Consider the following 22,193-nt stretch of genomic DNA (forward strand, 5'->3'; position numbering starts at 1 on the left):
CAAGGTGCGTGGAGCAGGTAAAGATCTGCTTGATGCCTCCCTGCTTGGGAGGGCTGGGATCCATCAGTCGTACAGGATGGCCCCACAAACACGGGTTTTTAGGAGGGCTGCCCTAACTGCCAGCAGAGAGGGCATTGTTGTGGGCTGTGCTTCAGTCTGGTCACCAAACCTTTCAGAACCTCCTCTCACCCCTCTGTTTGGGAGAGATGCTGCTAGGGCTTGGACTGGGCAGGCAGTGGTGCTGCCTCACCTGCACGCAGGGATCTGTGAGGGCTCTGCCTCTGGCTGCAGTGGCTGGAGGGTGGTCAGGTACGGGGGAGGCAGGGGAAAGAGCTGCCTTTTATCCAAGTCTCTTTTGCCTCTGAGGAATCCTGCTTTCTGAGGCCTTGCAAAGCATTCAGATGGGCATGTTAATATAGGCCTTCTTCATCCCCCCTTCTCCCCATCTTCAGGAGATCTCATCCTTTGGAGGTCTCAGTTGTTGAGTCTCGGGCAGCCTTTAAGGATGGCTCAATCTTTCCACCTAAAGGTGAGGTGGCAAAGGACATGGCTGGAGTTTAGATATTCCTCTGAGCCAGTCAAAAGGATGTGGAGCAGAAAGTGGTCAGTTACATCCATGGGGAGAGCTGAGCTCCTGCAGGTGATGGCAGCTGGTGGGGACACCAGCACTGGCAGTAGCTCTTAATTAGTCTTTTCCACCTCTGAAAACAGGCAGACTGTTCTGGAACAAAGCTTCTTTGCCTGCTTTTAAAAAAGTGGGATAAAAGCAGCCTTTTCATTGCCTCCTCCCTGTTAAAGAGATACTGCAATACTGCTGAGCTTCATCCCAACAGGCACAAGCAGCCTTGCAGCCCAGCGCAAGGTGACATCATCTGGCCTTTGCTGCCTCTCTGACAAAAGCACCATTGTGTGACTGTCACTTCCAGGAACCCCCTGCTGTCCCCAGGTTTAATAGGGAGCTTTCCCACACGCAGCCCTTCAGCCCTTGTCTTGCCTGGGCAGGCCAACCCCAGCTCACAGGGAAGCAGAGTTTTATTTTACTCCCTACTTCTATTCACTTTGCAGGAGAAAACAAATTACCTTTTCGGTCTGCAGTGCTCTGGATGATTAATTAGTTTCAGTAATGAAGTAGCGTCTTGGGACCCCACCTCGACAGTCTCATGTACCAGGCACTGAGTGCACATGAGCGTGAAAATGGTCCCTGCCTCAAAGAGCTGCTAGGTTACTGCAGATAAAGAGTGCTAATTTCATTAGAAGCAGGTCAGATTCACCTGAAATAACCCTCAGAAGTGAAACTGCAATTATACACTGCGATACCTTCAATAATTGTGTATTTCCCTATAAACATCAGTGTCAAGAGGCCCCATAGAGAAGGTCCTGGTTTTGTACACATGATGTTTCTTATCCTAGTTGCCCTCCAGCCTGGTATGTAGGACAAGAGGCAAGTTAGTAGACTGAATTGTTTTAAACCTTGTTCATCAATGTTCAAACAACAAAGCTTAGAAGAGCAGAAGCCAGGACTCTGTGGCAGGCTCAGAGCTCCATGAAAAAGCCTCAGACCCCCTACGTGGCTGTGGGAAGGTAACGGAGTATTTTGTGTGTCACTTTCTCATCCAAAAAGCAAGGATGTTCATTTTCTACTTCATTCATTCAGTTGTTCTGGTTACAGCCAGTCCCCTGCTAAGTGACAGCTCCCCAGCACCTAGCCAGCAGGGCCAGACCACCAGATACTGCTCGCATGAAGGCATGAGCAGGGAGCCACCGAGGATTTCTGCTGCTCTCTCCAAAATCCCTGTTGTAGAGTCGGTCCCTTCCCTCTGCTCCCTGTGAGCCTGACAGGCCGCTGGCACAGTGGCACATTGATGAACTGTGTGAGCCTGGCAGCCTGGAAGATGCTCCTTGGTATGGCTAAGCTGTGCAGAGGGAAAAGAGGAGCTGGTGCCCTTGTGGAAGCAGGAGGGGAAGATGGGACACGGGTGATTCACAGCACTGCTTTGCTCTGTCTCTGGGAGTTGGTGTTTATTGAGGGAGAATAAAAGTAGAAAGCTGATTTTTAGTTCTTCTGTGACCCTTCACAGAAGCGTTTGTGACAGTTGCTCTCCAGGGAGCAGAGCAGCTGCTCAGACCAAGCAGTTTACGGCCACGGGAGCCGGGCAGGACCCACCATGGTGCAGCTGTGCGGGTGGGGGGAGCTAGAGTGTGCTTCAGGGGTGCTAAGCGAGGGCCCTGGTGGGGGCTCACATCCATGCAGCACAAAGGTGGGGAGATGTCCTAGTCCCACTGCCATGCTGAGGCTCAGATACAGACAGGTGCCAGGATTTCAGGCTTCTAAATAATGCAGCGTTTCCCTCCTCATTTACGTAACGATGCTTGTTGCTATTCTAGTGCAGGTAGTCCAAGAGGAGGAGGGTGGCAACTGGAGGTGCAGCCAGCTAGAGGCAAGTTGGGTGAGCCATGCCCTGCGTGCAGGGATGGAGGGAGCATCAGTGCTCCTGAGGCTCACTGCAGGCAGGTGAGGTTAAGAGGTAGAAGGCAGAGAAGGCTGTTCAGGTGTTCAAACTAGTACCTAAGCCAACCCATCCCCTGCTCCCAAGAGGGCCAGGTGTGACCTACTGTGGTTCTCCTTTTCCAGCACCTGTGCTCCTCTGCAGCCAGGAGAAACCCTGTGGCTGCAGCCTCCTTAAGGCCTTGTGACTTCAGCATGTGGGGGAAAGTGATGCTAAGCATGTCCACCCAGGGCGGATACTTATCCGGAGGAGGAGGAGGAATGTAGTTTGCTGTTGAGAATCTGGAGGAGCTACATCTGCATGACTTAACACCTGCTTTTGCTAAATGCTGCAGGGAGGGACCATCTCTTGGCTTCTAAACGTGCTATCACACACCATATGCACCTTGGGTGCTGTCCTCCAGCTCGCGCTCTCGTGGTTTCTCCTAGCTACCTATGAGGGAAATCAGTATTTTCTTTGTGTATCTACAGCAGTTAGGAAGCTGGACTCGGCACCTCTTATCTTTTGAGCAAGCAGAATTCAAGCTAGAATGAAGACTTGATCTCCATTTGCATTCAGAAACAGCTCTTGATTATAAACTAGACCAGAATGAAAATCAGAGGGATGCTGAGCTGCCTAGCATGCTGCTATATGCAGACCAGGTTTCATGCCTTGTTTGCTAGATGCCATCAGGCTTCGTTCTCTTTTATGGTAGAGGAATCTTTGTTAGTGCAAGCCCTGGGTGCAGCTGACCTTTCTACTTCTCTCAATGCCAGCAGCTTTCACGAACAGCTTTGCTATGTATTAGCCTGAGAGTCAGGGACTGAAATCTGCTTTATTCCCTGGCAAGGAGACTTATTCTGTGTAGCTGTTAATACTATTGATCTCCAACAGTTCCACTTGAGAAAACATTTCTTACAGAAAGCCCAGTGACTTATAGTCGGCCTCCAAGCCTTGCACAGAAAGGATGTGTCTGGATCCGAGAGCACCATCAGTACAGCAATTCCAGCCAGGAGCAGGCCACTGAGCTTGGAGGGGTCAGTTGCAGTAAGGCTGTGAGGAATGTGCATGTAAAGGGCTGTTAGCAAAGGCTTGGTGTACAGCACTGGAGGATCCTGCCACCTCAGTAGAATCAGCAGTTACGTCCAATGTTTAGATGCAGCTATTAAGAGGGATATTCTAAAGCACAGGATTCCTGATTCCCATCGACTTCAGACAGAATCTTGGTTATTCTGAACAACACACAGGGCACAAATGTCTCCTGAAATCCGCCCAAGAGCTCTTGTATCACAAGTGTTTCTGGAATACAGTAAAAGCAAAGACAGAAGGGAGCTCAACCCTTTCCTGCCAGGCTGCCCCTGGGCAGGTGTTGGTCACACCTGGGTATTACCCAGATGTGAAGACCTGAGCAGAGCCAGGCACAGCACAGCTGGCACGCTGCTTCGTGCCAAGTGATCCTTGGTTAGAAAATATTGAATGCTAATCAAACTGCCGATAGACCGTGGCAATCCCTAAATCTATAAAGGAAGGTCTCTTGAGTTGTCCTCAAATTGTCCATAAAAGTCCTACTCTAATCTGGAAACAAGACTGTTGCTGTAAGAAAGAAAACTCAATGCTAATTGTGTCATTTCCAAAACTCCAGAATATTAAGCAGTTCAAGGACTCTGCTAGCCTCAGGGGAGCTACTGAGGTTAGTGAATCATGATGAGAGAAACAGCCTGGGTTTAGCTAGTGGGTATTATGGATAAAGAGGGTTTTATGGTATCAGTATTTATTGCCACAGAGGTCTTGTCATCAAAATTGTACCAGAGCATCACAGCCAAGTGCCGAGGCAGAGGCAAGCAGCCTGGGCTGGGCTTTCAGGCTCTTGGACAAGAGACTACTGGATGATTTGTTTGTCAGTGGTTTGCAGGCTCATGGTGCTGGGCAGTGTATGTGCCCAGGTCTCCTGGAGGCATGCCAGGGTCCTCAGCTGGGTATGCAGCTACTTCACAGATGGGTAAATAAAGATGAACTTGTTACAGACAGCCCTGAAAGCAGCTACAAAGAGCAGGAACCCACCTGCATGTGCCCTGTTCACACTGCCAAGGCAGCTATGGCATGGCGTTGTCCCCCTGCTCAGCAGTGACTGGCAGCCACCTCAGGCCTGATGCTCAGTTCCACTGTCCTGACGCCTGCTCTGCTCCCCAGTGCCATTCCTGGCTCCCTGTGCTAGCAGTGGGGTCAGCAGCTAGGTGTGAAGTTGTGGACATTAATGCATTCTGTGCTGTTTTTGCGTACAGGTCAATGATTAACCACAGTGTTCCCTGCCCCAGCCCATGGCTGCTCCTGCCCTCAGCTTGGGTGCAAGGAAGCAAGATTAAGTGGGAGACCAGCATTGCCCTGGGGGGACAACACCGTGGAAATAAGAAAATGTACCTGGGCTGGAGGTTTAGGCCCCATAATCATTAACAGCAGGAGCATAGGCTGCAGCAGGACTGAACCGGTCCATGAGGGCTTGGGATCACTGAACCTTAGTGCTTCATGAACTGCCTAGGGCTTGGCTAGAGGTGCAGGGCACTTGGAGAGGCAGCAGGTGTTTATGACAGACACCACCATTTGAGCCAGTTCTGCCAAAGAATCCATGTGCCTGAAGAGTAACTGCATGTCTTATGCCCTCATGGAGTCAGCTATAAATGCCTAGCTCTCCATCGCACTGCATCATGATAAAAATGATTTGGTCTTGGAAAGAAATCCCTGGAGCTCAGAGGGTTTGGTGAGATTCCTGGGGGTATGCTGGACCTGGCTGTGCAAGCAGCAGGGTGATTTGGGGTCCTGGCCCATGATGCTCTCTGCAATGCAAAGGGCCATCCTCCCCATCAGCAGACCCACCGCATGGCAGTATCTCTGCAGCAGCATAGTGACAGAAGGATGGAGAAAGAGGGAAGTGACTCGGGTGTCCTGAAAACAGTCAGGCAGTTGCCAATTAGTCCAAATAGCCCATCTGGCCCAGGGAAAGGCCATTTAGAAAATGTCTAATCACCGTTGCAAGAAAGAAAACCATTCCATAATGTCTTTGAAAAATCCCTGCTCCCCCATCAAAGTATCCTTCCCTCCAGGGACCCATTCAAGTTTTTTGTTCTGTAGATTTATCATAGAGTTATTTGGTCAAAACATGAAGTAGCTTGTCAAAGCGTTATGTTAAGTAGCACCGATTCTGTTTGCCTTCAGGTGTCATTTAGTACACAGCAAAAGAAGAATGCAGAAAGCAAGCATAGAACAAAACTATTGTTAGCAAATATTATTTTACTATGCAGAATTCTGCTTTGTGGTCACAGTCCCTCAGGGCCCCCTCTCCTCAGAACACTGATCTGTAAAGTACAAAGGGCTCTTGCACTGGACAAAAAGCAAGACAGAATCTACAAAGGCGCCTGCTGCTGTGGCACAGGGTCTAGCCTTCCTCCTGTGTCCAGTGCAGGCTCTCTAAACCTAAGAACCAGAAAGGCTGAGGTCAAAACATGAGGTTGCACCGCAGTTAAAGCTGATTTTTGTTTCCTTCCCCCCCCCGCATGTAGCTAGCTTCATCCATGGGACAGATTTAAGCATTTGTACTTTCATGGACCATTCTGCTTTGTTCCTGAAACATGTCAGCCTGCTCTAGTGGAAATCAAAGTGTGTGCTTGTATTTGCTGCATGAGGATGGTCTTTGCTCCACCAACACAGCAAAGGCACTCCCCACCGTGGGCAACCCCAGTTTCTGTGCCCTTGCCCAAGCAGTGGTCACTCAGATTAAGGCACCTCCTTGTTAACAAGCTAACCTAATCTGCTCACTACCACTCTGGTTGCCATCTCAATTTCATTTTTTTCAGACACCAATAAAGAAGCAGCTCTGAGTTGTGGCTGATTGTTCCACACCAGAATGTAATTTGAAAGCCATTATATTTCATTTCTGTAATACTTTACAACCAGTAATGTAATTGTTGAAAAAGCTACTTTATTTTGAACTAGGTAAAAGCTTTGCAGAGATCTCGTACACTGACATTTTAGCTAGTGAAATCAAATGCTTCAGTAATATAGCACTAATACTGTTAAAGCCACTTTATTTTACAATTAAAAGATAGCTGCCTCATTGTCAAGATCTAGCATCAGACAAAAAGCTCAGTCTTGTTCTATTTAGTAGTATCTGTTTAACTGCTTTTATTAGCTTTCAACTAAACTCCAATCCATTATGACTCTTGGGCAAAACAGTATTAATATGCCTCACTAGTTCCACCCCCTCACTGGAGGAGCCATCCAGTTTTCAGCACTGAGGAAGGCATAAAAGGTCACTGTTGCTTAGAGATGACACATTTCACTGACTGATCCCTCCATCCATCTGTTATCAATCATACATAGCGCACTCTCTGAACAGGGTATAAGAACTGAAGCATCTATTATCACCAGTCACTTCTCAAAAACTAGGTCATGCCATGTGGCTACTGAAAAAGCTCTAAGCTGTCTTCTGTTACGGTGGCCTGTACTCACAGCTAGACCAGTCCCCACGCATTTCATCTCCGAAGTTAAGTGGCAGAAGATAACTAATCACTATTCTGTGGCAAGAAGTCCAAAGGTGATTTAGGGTTGGAGATGAGCAGGGTGGAAACTGGCAAGAGATTACAAGCCAGTGGGGCAGCTCTATGGCAGGGCGAGACATCCCCAGCGAGCAGAAAGCCGGATTCTTGTGTAATCTCAGAGGTGTTTATTCCTCTCCTCCCACTCAAGATGTATGAGCAGAACATTGTCAGTTCTCCACCGTAGCCACACAATGCTGCCTAGAAACGCGGTGCATGACGCCACTGCAAAAACATCTCATTAAGAGCTTCTTCCCTTTGCATTACGATAATACGAAGAGCAGAAACTGGATAAAACAAGCTTGGCTTAGTCTGAGATGAGGCAGACTCAATTCTTTTAGGAAAGCAGCTTCTGCATCTTTAAAGCCATTTCTTCAGCTTATAAAAATTAAATTTTCCGTAAGGTTAGTAAAGCGGCATATGCATCAAACACACCTGAGCCTGCCAAGGTGACCATGGATACGTGTGGAGAGGCTTAAGGAGCTGCACCTCCATCACCCACCCTTCCAGCCCCAGCCTTCCCCCTTCTTTGGGCCTTCGTGGCAAGGGACCTTTGGGAGACATTGTCCCACTTGGCGTTCTGTCTAATGAGGGCTGCAGGACATACCAGGAAAGGGGAGAGGCTGTAAAACCCAGCAGCAGGGTAGGAAGCCCTTCCTGGAGGGGGGTGGGAGCAGGATAAGGAGCAGCGGCTGGGAGGTCACCGCTCTACAGCTCTGCCTGTTGTGAGGGGAGGCCCTGCAGCCTCCAGCTGACACCACTCCTTTGCCTGGAGAGATGGATTCTCGCCAGACCTTCTGCCGGAGGGATCACCTCCCTCCTTAGCATCCTGGCAGTGCCTGTGCTGTGGGAAGGCAAGAGCTGGAATGTGACTGTCACCTCCTAATGCAAGGTGGCTTCCCCTCCAAGGGCATCTGTCAGGTCCGTTACCTTCTTACAGACCAGAAAACAGACTGTGGGAACCAAACTCAGGTGACATTTGCACTGTGGAGCAGTGAAATGCTTTTCAGTAGAGCAGGGCATTGAACAGTATTAGTTTCAGTACTGCCTGCCCTTGTTAAACCCACTAACTAGTCCTCTGACATGGGAAAGGGCAAAGAACCGGCCAAGGGGGTTGGGGTGATGAAGGCTTCAGTGGAGGTGTAATAGGAAAGGATGCAAAATCCACCATATCATGAAAATGGGCTAATGTGTGTGTCTGGACACACCAGAGACCACTGCAGAGCTGCTGCCTAGATGCTAATTAGAGCATTCAGGTCCAAGGGTCTGTATCTGCACACCCACATCTCCTCCCCTTGGGTAGAAGGAGGTGAGAGGCTTCCTGGCATGGCCCAGGTAGGACCCTCGGAGCACACTGCAGGACACCTCTGCCTCCCAGGAAGCCCAGCCTGATCCCCATCCCTGTGCAGGAGGCTGCTGTAGCTGCAACAAATAGAGGAAAACAAACTAATGAGGCATTAGGGCTAAACTTAGCTGCAATTAACACTTAATTACCATCCTGAAAACACTTGCTGTATTTTGTCAGGGCCTGGAAAGATAAAACCAATTAGCTTAATCTTGTGTGGTAGAAACCTTAAACTGGCTCATGGATGGGACGCTGGGACTAACTGGTGTTTCTGAGACCATAGTGCCTGGAGCTGAGCAGTCCTGCAGGCAGGTCAGGTAATGGGACACAGCCCTGCTGGGGGCACCAGGTGCCTGGGGAAGAGGGGCTGCGTGGCAAGAATGCCTTGAGCCAAGTCATCCCCTCTGCTCTTGATGCCCTCGTGCCATTCCCTGTTTTCTTAGCCTGCTTGTCTGCAAGACTGTTCTCTGCGCCTGCAGCTTTGCTGTGCTGACTGGTATCTTCCCTTAGCAGAGCAGATGGCAGGTAAGGCTGCAGGCCAAAGTACATGGGCTGCTGGGCAGGCAGGCCGGCAGAAGTGCAGAAAGATCCAGCAAGTAGGCAGAGGGCAGAAAGCCATCCATGACTGCCTGTAAATCTTGTTCCAAGTCACTAGTGTAAGTTCCTCAGGTTTTTTTTGGGGGTAGACTTGTAGGCTGTGCTGAGGAGGACTGATTACAGCCTGATCAGGTACTGCCTGCATGGAGCTTTCTTAGGTCTCTGCTTTGGAGAAGAGCCAAAACTGACACCAGACCTTCCGCAGAAGGTATCACAGCAAGTTTGTACATGCTCATGTACACTTGATGTGGATACCTAAAACCTCTGCTCTCTCCTGGAGGCTACAGGCTCCATCTAATATGTATCAGTGTAAGCAACCCTTGCATGGTTCTCCAGAGGAGGTAAGGCATCCTAGAGAAGGATACTCTTGGAGCACACTTTGGGGTAAATGCATAGTCCTTTTGGCATGGGGGAGAAGGAGGAAGAGAAACATACAGGTTGGGGGAACCTTGTCTCTCTGAAGTCCTCCTCTCATCTTGCCATAAGGTCTGCTGTCTGCTTGTCAGGCAGATTGCACCCATGACCGCAGCATGGGACTATCTTCTACAGTACTGCTCCTCATGTGATCTAGTGAGTGTCACTACGTGATGACAGTATTTATTTAAAGGCCTTGGGTGAGCTGACATGGCCCAGCTCTCCTGTCTGTAAAGCAGCTAATAAATGAGACTTAGTTACCAACACAGAATGTTTGTCCACCATCACTGTGTACTATCAACTGTGCCCTCAGCTGGCTCAGGGTGTGCCAACAGTTTAGAGCAGGCACACAACGCGCTTGTGTTTCACACTAACCATGTAAGAACTGTCATCTGCTTTTCCTGCACCTTCCTGTAAATGAAAGGAAGGTGCGTGGCACTCTGAGAACTAAAGAAAGGTCCACACCAGCAGTCTGAAGACTGCTGAAGTATTTTAAGATGCTAGGATTGTTTTCTCTCATAGCCCAGGGCTGTCATTAGCTGAGCATTTGGATGCTCTTCCAAAGAGGCTGAAAGGAAAAATCCTCCAGTAACTGCAGCAGAACAAAATCCCATCCAACAACAACAGATCCTGGCATGCAGCTACAGAGGTCTATACCAGGGCAAGTGCTTCAACAGTTTGCGTTTCCACATTTGAGTCTGTGCCTGAGCTGCAGTGGGACCAAATAACTTCATTACAGTGGGAGAGGCTGCAAAGACTAACCAAGAAACGCAGCAGCTATTTTTTTTTTTTAGTATTGATCACAACTCCAGCTCAGATTAACATGAAGCTGACAGGAAAACTTAGCTCCAAGCATCACAGCTCAGGAAGGGCTTATAGGCAGGATATATCAGAGGAATCTATGCAGCAGTTATCTTGGTGAACTTCTGTATAAGGCGGCTTTCTGTCTGGGAAAACTGAAGGAACTGTGTTCCAGCAGAATCTCATGAACAAGTCTATTAAACATCTCTACCTCTGAAGTCTGCCACACAGTGACAGATTAAACTGAGACGGCTGAAGGCAGTCACCCTGCCCTCTGCCAGCTGTCCACCTGATTCCTCTCCTGTAGCAAGACCAGATAAATAACAGCCATATCTGCTCCTGAACCATTGCAATTTATAGCCTGACACGGCTTTAAGTGCAAGCTGCTGTATGAAGCCAGCCCAGCTATCAGACTGGGAGCTGCTGGGGTGCAGGAGAGGCAGGTTCTGCGCGACTGTCCCTGTGGCCGCTGCTTCACAAGGCTGCACTGTAGGATTGTAACTTTTACTCATCCTGGTTTAAACTGATGTCATGTCACACTTCAACACTGCCAGTTGATATCTGGCAGTCAATATGACTTAACAGTGTGGCTAGATCGCACCTCCTCACTGGGATACCACGTGGAGAAATTGCAAAGCGTTGAGGCTCTGCTTATTAAGAGCACGGATGCAGCAAGAATGATCAGGATAAGAGGGAGGCTGAAGCAAGAACCCCGTTCTTGTGCCAAGGACAGCTCAGGCATTTCTGATGTATCCTGCATCAACATTTATATATGTTTCTGCTTCTCTGGCACACTGGCCTCTGGGGAAAAAGGCTTCTCAATTAAATTAAGCCCAAGAAACATGGAGGTAACAGAAGAAACACATTAGTCTGGATGCCTGCCTCCTGTTTGTTCATCCTGGTGCTTGGATGACCACAGCACCATTTGGCTGTTCCCTTACAAAATGATTAAACAATCCAACATCTGGCTCTTTTCTGAGTGTCAATACCTGCTTATGTCCAAGCTAGATCTTCCAAACAGACCTGAAATTTCTAGGCTTCTTCAAATCTGAAGCGCAAATTCTATGGAAACTGATTCCGTGCCTTAAAGGTAATTAAATGGAGTGACTTGGGGAATTGCTGGCAGCAGGCTGCCTGTGCGGATGACAGGCTTTGACACTTACTCCTACTGTGACCTTGTACAATTTGCCACTCAAAATAGCAGCATTTCACTAGGGCTGCTTGACTGGCTGGAAGTGCTGGACTGAAGGCAGTGCTGCTCTAGGAAGGTTAACAGCTGACTGTTCCTCCTCTGGCCAGTTCGAGCCCTGTGGAAGCTGGGGAATGGATGCAGGACACATTGTGATGTTAATCCTTCACATAAAGCCATCCATTCCCTGGTCTCCCAGGGCAAGATTTCCCAAGCAACCTGAGGAGCTTCAAGGAAATGTGTTGTGTTTTACAGACCCCACTTTACCCCTAGGCCTGATTACCATAAGCATCCTTACCAAAGCTTTCCTGTTACTGTTGCAGTATTGTGTGTGTGGGCTCCACATCTTTCCTCTTAACTTCAGTGAGAGCCTTCACCTGGCTAAGGGGAGACTTGGTTATTTAGCTGTTCACTAACAGGCAGCCAGGAGCAGTGTTTCTAGGAAAAGGGTGACCCTGCTGAATCCAGGAGCCGTTTAAGCCCTCAAGAAGGACTTTCACATTCTTCAAATTAGCTGCCACTTGACTTCTGTAGGAAGAAGAATCTTGTGTTGTACATGAGCTCCCTAGAACGCTGAGAAGGCTCAAATATTTGCAGATGCATCCACTTCAGCAGAAAGCCAGCCCCACCAGGATGCTGACTCTGAACTCAGGAGTGTGAGAGGGTGCTGCCAGACACCCAGACCTGGATGGCCTCAGGCAGCAGGAGACAGCAGATGCAGCACGCTGCTTCTGCCTGGGAGGCGGAGGAACACCTGCCTGCACTGGGTGCTTGGAGCTGCGCAATGAATTGGACTCTCATGAACAGCAACTTGATGTGTTTGTCAGAGCACAGTGTATTTATTCAAGTAGCAAAGTAATTTCATCACCTCCCCTGCCAGGGCAAGAGGAGGCAGGGGGATTAGTCTGAACTCTGATGATCATATAATAACATGGCAGCTGTATGCAGCTAATAATCCACCAGGAGGATTAGCAAACTTGAAGTTGTCTAGCTCTGCATAATGGGAAGCTAAGAACAGCAGCTTCCCTGTTCTACCTATTGCATTTGCATTCCCTCCAGTGGAAGCATAGAACAGGATGGGACAAGGTTTTCCATTCTGTTATGAAATGGGAATCTAATGTGTGACTAATAGAGTATTGCTAGCAAGTCTACAAAGCATTCATTCAGTCAGGAATATGGATTTACGCTTTACTATGAGAATGCATCTTAAATACCTACTGCAAAAGATCAGATTGCGATTTCAGCAGACTAATGTTAAAACATGTCATCTGAGGCTCTCTGGGAGTAACATCTTATAGTCTGTGCATGCCGCATGTCCTGAAGTCTGGAGGCAGACTGCTCTACTAATGCATGGAGAATACCACTGAACTCTTCCCAGCTTCGCTGGCATAATTCATATGCAACTGGCAAAAGAGCCAGTACAAAGCATAGGACAGTAAGATGCCAAAGAGTAGACTTAGCAACTGGAGCTGCTATGTTATTTACCCGCCTCTCTCTCCCACCACACTCTGAGGACAACGCTGAGTGCTAGTTAGCTCAAGGTTTTTTTCCCTGGGGCAAGCGCTTTTAACTACAGACCAGAATCAGACAGAGTAGGAAGGCAGTTTCAGAGCTTGTATCAATTTACTAATGAAAAACTAGAGTAACCAGCTCTGTCAGAGCCTGGAAAATACAGAGCTGTGACTCCTCATCCTCCGCCCTGGTGCCCTTCTGCAGTGGCAGAAGCAATGAGTAACAGCCTGCCTGTGCTGTGGGCTGCCCCTGCTCAGCTGGCTCAGCCACTGATGGAGCTCCCGTGATGGCTCACACTGCCTCCTCCCATGTCGCAGGGCAGAGAGAGCAGCATAGGAAATGCTGTGCTGGGGCTTGTACTGTGCAACTTTTCTCTTCCGCTCCAGTAGAGAATTCCAGTGGAACACTGGAGTGCACAAAGGATGAAAGCTTCAGCACAATGTGCCCCTGCCAACACTTGGCAGGGCTGCAGGACCCTTCTTGCTCTTGCAGTGCAAACAGGCACTACCACTCACAATAAGATAGTAGCAAAATACTAGTTTCCACCAATAGCTTCTTCCACTATTTCCTCCCAGTTGCAACTGGTGCTGCTGAGAGTCCATGGGAAAAATCTCTAGTATTAACAAGGCTTCTGCATGCAAATGAATGCTACATAAATAACCCCCATCTTCCCTCAGTTCCTAGGTTGTGTACTCCATGCACTAGAATTCTCTTCAAAGACCTCCCAGTTCATTCTTTATGCTCTAATTAAGGATCAGTGCCAATTAACTATCTTCAATAGAGGAGCATCTTCCGCTCAGCAGCCAGGAAGTGTCTGAATAAGATCCTGCTGTACAATACGCACATGAAAAGGGGAGCCCTCCCTTTTTGGAAAGGGCTTCCAAGATTAAAAACCCAGTATAGAATACAGGATGCCTACTTTAAAAATATTGTGTGATAAGATTAACTGATGGCATCCATGAATGCAGAGTGGTTTCTTATATGCTTCACGTAGCACTCGAGCATCCTATTGCGCTGCCAAGACTGAGCTAGATACCATCGTGGCAATAGCAGGTGTGAAAACAGAACACAACACTTTCTAGAAACCACTATTAAAATACTGTCTGCTTTTTCTTGCAGGGGTGTTATCCAGTCAAAGATCAGCAGAAGCGCAGTGTCAAATCTGACGCTAAATATCGATTCAGATAAAAAACTACCAGCAGTTACACCAGCATCTAAACTGCTCCAGTAGCCCTCACCTACTGCTTTTTCTTCCTATAGATGTTCACCTGTTCCATAAATAACCAGGCAATTTAGATAGCTGCTGCACTGCGTTCTGAGCAAGAGCTGTGCTAATAGTCTGAGCAGGCAAAGGCAGGGGAATGTCATTTCTGAGCTTGGCTGGAGATGAATACATCAGCTCCCCAGCCAGTTACAGGCTAAGTTTAAAAAGTGCTATTCTAAATGAAAATTAGATGGTTAAACACTGTGGGGGGAGGGGGGAAATAGGATAATCCCCTCAAAGCTTTAAATGGAAGATTCTCAAACCTGCTTTAGCTGATGTGAGACATACGAACAGCCTCAGAATTAAGACCCCTGCAAAACTTCAGCCAGGCACAACAGCTGCAGTGCCTTTTGGGGTAGATAAACTTGAACTCGTTATACGTGAAGCAGATGTAAGCTAGCCACCCCCCTAATCGTAGCTAAATCTGGTGACCATTCATAAGCTGTCCTAAGGAATAAAGGGTTAGGGGAGGATGAGTGCAGACTGGATGATGAGAAACAGGAACTGTAAAACTGTATTGGAGGATGGGAGAAAGCAGCAAATTATTCCATGAGCAGCAGGATCCATGAAGTCTAGTCTGATGGGATTTACATTCGTAACATCTGCCAGGCCACTGAAATCTCAATACATAACATAATATATCTGAAACTGTCAATGAATTCAAGTGCTTTTGTGGAGCAGATTGTATATATCTCATTTTTCACACACACAAAACCCCAAACAGGCTGAATAAATCGCTTGGGTTCCAGGAGAATCCCCATACCTGCTCAGCAAAGACTAGGGTTTTATGTTTGAGTTTTGCTAACTGATACCTTTGCAAAGAGCCAGGGATGAGTCTATACTAAGATGCTGTGGGAATTTCTGGAGAAGCTTGTTACGATCCTGATTGTGCTTGAAATTTGAGCTCCAGATAGGAAGTGGGGATGCAGAACAGCACACTGCAACCAAGTCACTCCAGTGAACGTAACCTTTTATTCCACATGGGGTTCAGCTCTTTTGAACTTACCCTAATCCTTCTCATGGCTGCCACAATCTCCACACGGCTGTTGGGCCTGGGTACATCCAAGCTACCGATGTACTGAAAGACAGAACAGTGAGATGTCTGTAAAGCAATGCCCAAATTACTGGTGTAGGCTTCTTCAAAACAAACAGCATCTCTCATTAATTTAGTTCCTGCTTGGTTAGACTCTCCCTGATGCAGGACACGATAGGAGTATCTGTTTTGGATAATATTGTAAGTCAGGGAGAAGTTAATGGATTTGTAACATCGGGTGTGAGCCTCTGACCTCATTCAGATTCTGGGTGCACCTTTTCCAGTGCTTTGCAGGGTAATGCCTGTTGCTAATCAAGTCATGGTCTGAAAATGGGACTGTCCATCCTTTCTCACTCCTCACTACACCTGCTTTTAAAAGACTCAAAGCTAAAAGCACACAAGAGTTGGAAAATTGCCAGGATGTGCAACAACTAACTTTCCCAGAAAAGGCTCGTGATTCTGCCCTAACTTTTCAGCTTGGACCATCTTCCCTCAGGACATCACTGTGCCTGCTTGGTTGGATCAGCTTAGCTGCCTGCAGAATCCTGTTAAACCCACTCAAATCTGCATCCTACACCAGCTGTTTTTAACGATGCTTAGGGGAGCTGCAGTCCTAAACGAGATGCCTGGCTGAGCTGAGCTAGCGGCTGCCCTTGGCATCGGGTGCCTGCATTTCGGTGTAAGCACCAGTCCTGGGGGGGCTGAGACGTGGGCAGACAGCAGGTTCCCAGCACCTCCGCCTCCGCCGCTTCACCACACCTACAGCTTTCTGCGGATCGCTTGACTGTTCTCTTGCATGCAATGGCAATGTGCTGCTGACGCCACACGCGTTGTTAGGGAAGACCTGCAAGCAGACAGCTTCCCACTGCTGCTGTCTCTCCCTCCCGTGTGCTGTTCCCTGAGCTGCCTGTACTCTCCCCTTACACTGGGTTGTAACGCTTGTGTGCCAAAGCAGACTCTGGTTGTGCACCTGTTGGCAGGAGGCAGCTGCTGCAACGTGGTGGTACCTGTGGTAGCACACGTGGCACAGATGTACAGGAGTGTTGCCCGTGCTGCTGCCAAGCAGAGGAGGCACAAAGCTGCCAGCTCAGCCTTGGGAATGAGGAAAATACGCAGCATCCTGGGCAAAGACCGTGAATGTTGTAAAGTGGCGTGGCTCACAGCGCTGAGGAAAGACTTGCATGTCAAGGGCATGTTGGCGAGGGCAAGAAAAATACCATCTGAGTAAGAGGGCGAGCAGCCCGGTGAGAAATGCCAGTGTCCTGCCAACATGGGCTATACCGGGTGCGGTCCTGGGCCCGCGGCTCTGGCAGCTGAGGGCAGGATGCCGGACTCAGCGCTGGCGCCTTCCCAGCAGGGTCCGTCAGCTCCCCCAGTGTCACACAGCCCATCTCTGCACAGTGTCACAGGCAGGTTATTGGGGCTGTGTGTGCACTGGGCAGCTTACAAAGCTTAGTCACCCTCCCAAGAGCATTTGGTTCATGAATTGCATGTGCTTTTTGAGTGTGTGGGTTCAAGTTGTGGGATTTTTCTTGGAAGTTGTTCCCCTGTAGAGAGGGGAGGAGGAGAAGGGGCAGCTAAACAGAGTGATAATTAATATACATATGGACGGAGACAAAATAATTCCCCCAGTGCAGCCCCATAGCTATCGCTGTTACTGACATAGTTCTGGTTTTATTTCTCTACTGTAATGCTAGCAATGGGTTTTATTGTGAAAAACTACTTAACAGGGCTTTCAGAGATGAGTTCTCCTGTCTCACTATTTACTGCTTTTTTGCCTGCTTTGAAATAAACACCGCAAGCAATCTGAAAGGTCATCTAGCTTTTCTGATGCTTCTGTGAATGCCTTTGCAAAATGGCATTTTTAAGAGCAGTTAAGTTCAGCTATAGCCTTTGGTAAACCACAGGAGAGTCAGACTGCTCAGACCACAAAAGCTTGAGGGCAGCAGGGGAGGGAGCGACAGAGCCAGGATTCCCCTCTGCCCTCATGGTGAGGGCATTATCTGTATCGCTCCCGATCTGCGGTCTCTTTGGTTTGCAGGCATCTCCTTCCCCGCTCTGTGGTGGCTGTCAAGTACAGTCACAGGTAATCCAGATTAATTCAGTCCAGCTGGCTGGCCTTTTGTCTGCAAACAGAGCTGCAGTGGGGAACAGGCCATGCTACCAAAGATAAATTGATAGGTGTGGGCAAGAGGAGAGCTGGTGACTGCCAAGCCAGAAGATATTCTCCCAAGCTCCCTGCTTTGGCCTTGCTGCAGAGTCTGGGTACTCATGCTCCCATGCAGAGCCCTGCCAGCTCATGAAGCTCTGCACAAACAGCCACTTTTCCACAAGCAGCTCCCAGTATTGACCTCCTGAAGTTTGTCCCTGAAGATTATAGGGCAAGTAAGACAGTTTGGTATGTGGAGATTAGAGACCAAATGTGGTCAGTCAGATTGCCTGGTGCGAGACACCTGGCAGCCAGTTACAGCCTTGTCATTGTCAGAGTTGCAGCTGACTGATGTGCCCACAATGAGCATCCAAATTGCAAGAGACAGACTTCACAGCAGAGCCAAGCAAGCATGTTACTAAGGTAATGCAAACCCCATCTCAGACCCACACATCTTAACAGCATGTTATCCACTCTCTGAATAGCTCTGGATGTCTGAAGCTGTCAATCTGAAGAAGCCAGTTTCACTCAGTTAAAGGTATAATTCCTTCAAAACCTTTAAAAAAGTCAAAATAAGGATTTTTCTTCTCAGTACAGTCTGTGGCACAGCAAATGTTAATGTAAAAAAAAAATATTTTTTTTTTCTCCCCTAAGAAAGAGATTTTTTAAAATATGTGATTAACTGTCTATTCAGATCCATCCTATATCCTGCTTAAGTCTTACAGCTCTTTCAGCAGGAAAAAAACGGAATGTACAAAATCCACATTTCAAAGCTTTATTTGAATATATGTGCCCCTTCTTTCCAGCTCAGGAGACAGCAGGCGTGAATTCCATTTCTAATCTGTTAGGCCACCTGCAAAGAGGGGAAGGGAAACCTAGAGTTGCTCCAGCAAAATGCAATTCTTCTTGTCAGCTGAATTATGAACCCATTCCCTGTGCTGTCTACAGAATGTCAATTCCAATGGAGTCACTTTCTGAGAGCGATGCTGCGCTCACTGCCAGACTGTTCTTCATGATCAATATGAAATTTCTGACCAGTGTTTTTTTCTGATACCTGAAGGGCGCATGCATTTCAACGAAGGCCTTGCCTGCTCAGCTTTTCACGCAGGGAACAGGTCAGATGGAACAAGGCACTTAACACTGTTTGTAAGCAGCAGGTAACAGCCTGCTGGTTTCCGGGGGGCCCATGGCAGGAGCGGGTCCTGCCCGACTGGGGACGGGGCAGGCAGCAGATGGAGCAAGGACACGCGTGTGCACCTGCACAGGCAGCATCCCTGGCACTGTCCAGAGGGGTCTTTCCAGATCAGTTCTCAGACGAAGCATGCAAGGCAGCTTCTGAGGATTAAACAGCTGAAAACACCACTAGGAGAAGAACAGGAACCTGTTTGATTGTGATAATTAAGTGCGAGGCTTTCATAATTTGTTGGTGTTTTCTTTAGACTCCCTTAGGTCCGGCGCGCAGTTGCACGGGCTGGGGGCGCCTCCAGAGCTGCAGAAGCCCACGGCGGGCAGGACTGGAGGGGCACAGCGAGACCGGTGCCCACCACATGCCCCAGCAGCGGCTGCTGCCGGCCCAGGACCCCCAGCCCGCGGGGACCCCGCGCCGGCCTGCGCCAGGCGAGAGCAAGGGGGCCCAGCGCGGCGAGGGGGCGCCTGCCCGGGGCACCGCGGCCTCTGCCGGAGCCCCCCGCCGGAGCCGAGAAGGGGCTGGGGGCTCTCCCCGGGGCTGGGGGGCCCGCCGGGCCCGCCGCCGCCGCCCGGGGCTGGGGGAGCGCGGCCGGGGCTCACCTTGGCCTGGAAGTGGATGCCGTGCTGGAAGGCCTCCTCGTTGTGCAGCGGGACGCGGGAGTCGCAGCCATCGTCCACCAGGTTGTACCGGTTCTTCACCGGCATGGCGGCGGGCGGGCGGCCGCCTCAGGCCGCGGCCCCGCCGGGCATCCCCGCCGGCAGCACCCGGCCGCGGGGCGGGCGGCGCGGGGCCGGGGTGCGGGGCTGCGGGCGCCCGAGCGCGGCCGCGTTTTGAATGAGCGTCCGCGGGTGCGAGCGGGGCCCCGGCCCCGCCGCGGCGCCATTGGCCCGAAGTTCCCTCATGTGATGCGGAGGGCGGCGGGAGCCCGCCCCGCCCCGCCCGGCCGCGCCGCCGGCCCCGGTGCCGGCCAGGGCTCCGCCTCGGTGCGGGGGTCCGCGCACCGGAGCCGCGGGCTGGGCGCACCTCGGCTGCGGCAGCCCGAGCTGGGCGGCCGCCGCCGGCCCCGGCCCGGCGAAGTGCTGCCCTGCAGCCTCGCCGTGCGCGGCAGTGAGGCACCGGCGGCGCCCGGCACAAGGCGGGGCCGGCCCGGCCTGGCGGTCCGTTTTCGCACGGAGGAGCGGTAACACCGTGTCGTGACCCCCGCGGGCACGGGACCGCCAGGCCCCTGCTCTGGCTGTGGCTGTGGCTGTGTGGCCAGGAGGCGTCCCCGGTGGCGTGGCCGGGCTCGCCAGCGGCAGCTCCCCGCGGCCCGGCTCCCCGGTGCGGTCGCGTCTGAACCGAGTGGCTTTTTTGGGCGGTGTAAGTGACGCCGTGTCACGGCAGCAGCGCCCTAGCCGTTTCCCTGTTAGAACTGCTAACAAGGCGGTGTGCACAGTGACCTGGGATCTCACTGCAGCTCCGGCGCGAGGGTGGTCCACAAAAACCATTGTGTCTGAGCAGCGTTAGCGTGATGTACAGCTCTGCTAGTCATTAGCCCGTGACCTCTGTCAGGAGCCTGTCACACAGCTGATGCCCACTGACCGACTCAGCACCCTGTCAGGGCTTTTGGCCCCCTGTGTGCTCAGGGTGTCCTTTTCTCCCGGGTGAGCCCCTGTGGACGCCACTCCGGGATGCCCGACGTGCCTGAGCGTGCCGATGTTCTCAGCAGGCACTGGCACGGGGAAGGGGTGAGGTACACGCACGGCTTCAATGGCAAGGCCCAGTGCTTGTCTTCCAACTGTTCGTACAGCCATGCTCTTTGCTGTTTACAGGAGTGATCAGAAATGTGAATTGTGTAGAATCCAAGGGGTAGAGGTTTATGTGTGCTCCAAGTGATCTCATCTGGGTTCCCTCCAATAATTTTTGAGTGATCAATTGTGATTTTTTGTGATACAGATAATTCCACAGCTGGATTTTTGAACGTTGTTGGACAGGACCCTTTATGTGACTTTCACATCAGCAAGGCAAAATTTTGGCCACAGGTGGACAGTGCACAACTCCCTGTCTCCATCTCAGGAGCGTAATCGTCCTGAGTTTCTTGGCATCTCTGAGTACTTGTAAGTCAGTGGGAGATGGGCAAGAGCCAAAAATCCAGAAACATGTAATTAAGAGAGGGAGAAAAAATCCCAGAGAATTAATATTGGTTCACTGACTGTGACCCTACATGTTCAAGTATTTTGTGGTATTAGCAGCTCATTCTGGCACTTACGCTGGGATGGGTTCTGTGGTCAGCCTCCTGTCTTTGCCAAGTTTTTCTGTTTCCAGGCAGGCTTCCTTTTTTTTCTTCCAAGTTATAACTTTGCATTACCTTCCTATTTAAATATTCACATATTTATGCTAATCCCTCTTTTATACAGCGTAACTCAAAATGGGCTTTGTTTCAGGTATGTAAATCCACCTATTTGTTTCTGTCCAATATGCTGCTCTAGATACACATCTCACCTGCACATTCATCCGTTTAGTTCTTTGTTGGGGATCTTTTGTGTGGTCTTTATGCTGTTTTTTCGTGTGTACTTAGAACATTTCATGGCACCTTTTACCTTGTACGAATCTCTATTTAAAAAAGACCTGTTGACCTGAATTAATAACCTAGATTTTGTGTGCAAATGTCCTTGGACTGATTGAGCAAGATTCAGGCTTCTGGTTCTCCTAAGCCCAAAGAGGAGGAGATGCCACCCAGTCAGCCTATGCTTGTGCTTCCTTTGATGCTAATGCCAGCAAAGCTCAACTAGTAAGGGAAAAAACCCTAACACAGCCACTACTGGTGAGTCTCTGCATCGATTCTGCAATACTGCGTTTTAACTGAGGCATGCATGAACCTGTCATTGTGCTGGGCTGCTGACAATTTCTCCTCATTACCCTCCCGTTGCCACAAGAGCATTCCTATATAAGTGGGAGCATCTGGACTTCGCTTGGGATAGTTACATTTTTAAATCTGATAGAAAGAACAGGATGAAATAACAAGAATGGTCTCTTTATTTCTGTTCTGGTGCTCTCCAGTATCCCGCAGCTTATAAAATCCTTTGGGTAGGGGGCAAGAAACATCTCATGGGAACCCTGAGAAAAATAAGGCATCTGTGATTTAATAAAGCTTGCAGTGCCAGACTCTGTTAGATCACAATTGAATGGAGGTGTTTAATATTCCATGTTCATTAACTTCTGTGAACTTTTCATAGGGCTTAGCTCTTCTAAGGCTAATGGTTTGGATCTGTGTTTGAGAATTGAGTTTGAGGGCTGCTAAACTTAAAAAGCTGTTAACTTTCTAGGCTGTTTTTTGGGCAAATAAAATTCTTTGACTCCATTGAAGGTAAGAAAGCTATATGCCTTTTCTTCTGGATAATAAAACTGCGCAAATATGTGGAATTAAACAGTTACACAGTGCATCGTCATGGATTTAGTATAAACAAACCCCTACTAGCATTACTCCTTCTTGACGTGAACAGTTAGCCAAACTTCATAGTGGGTGTTTGCATCAGATGGAGGTACTGAGCTAGTTATTCCTTTGATGTGCAAAGCACATAGAAAGTCCCATTTCTCTGAACACAGTAGGAGTGAAGCACCAAAGACAGCTTCTTGGCTCAGAGCT

General features: G+C 49.5%; 1 protein-coding gene across 3 annotated transcripts in view; it reads right to left on the reverse strand.

Moving 5' to 3' along the window:
• LOC102045925 (carboxyl-terminal PDZ ligand of neuronal nitric oxide synthase protein-like) overlaps nucleotides 1–19,415 on the reverse strand; it is a 36,434-nt gene extending 17,019 nt beyond the window's left edge. For 2 of the 3 annotated variants that reach the window (XM_055721147.1, XM_055721145.1), the window contains exons 1-2: nucleotides 19,168–19,415; nucleotides 15,204–15,275 (exon numbers count right to left, since the gene is read on the reverse strand). In XM_055721147.1, coding sequence (XP_055577122.1) covers nucleotides 15,204–15,275; nucleotides 19,168–19,272 — 177 coding nt within the window. In that variant the 5' untranslated portion in view covers nucleotides 19,273–19,415. The remainder of the gene's footprint in view (nucleotides 1–15,203; nucleotides 15,276–19,167) is intronic. The other variant, XM_055721146.1, reaches the window with a different exon arrangement.
• Nucleotides 19,416–22,193: the final 2,778 nt, after the last annotated feature.

This window comes from Falco cherrug, chromosome 9 (assembly GCF_023634085.1).
Source record: "Falco cherrug isolate bFalChe1 chromosome 9, bFalChe1.pri, whole genome shotgun sequence".
Taxonomy (NCBI): Eukaryota; Metazoa; Chordata; class Aves; order Falconiformes; family Falconidae; genus Falco; species Falco cherrug.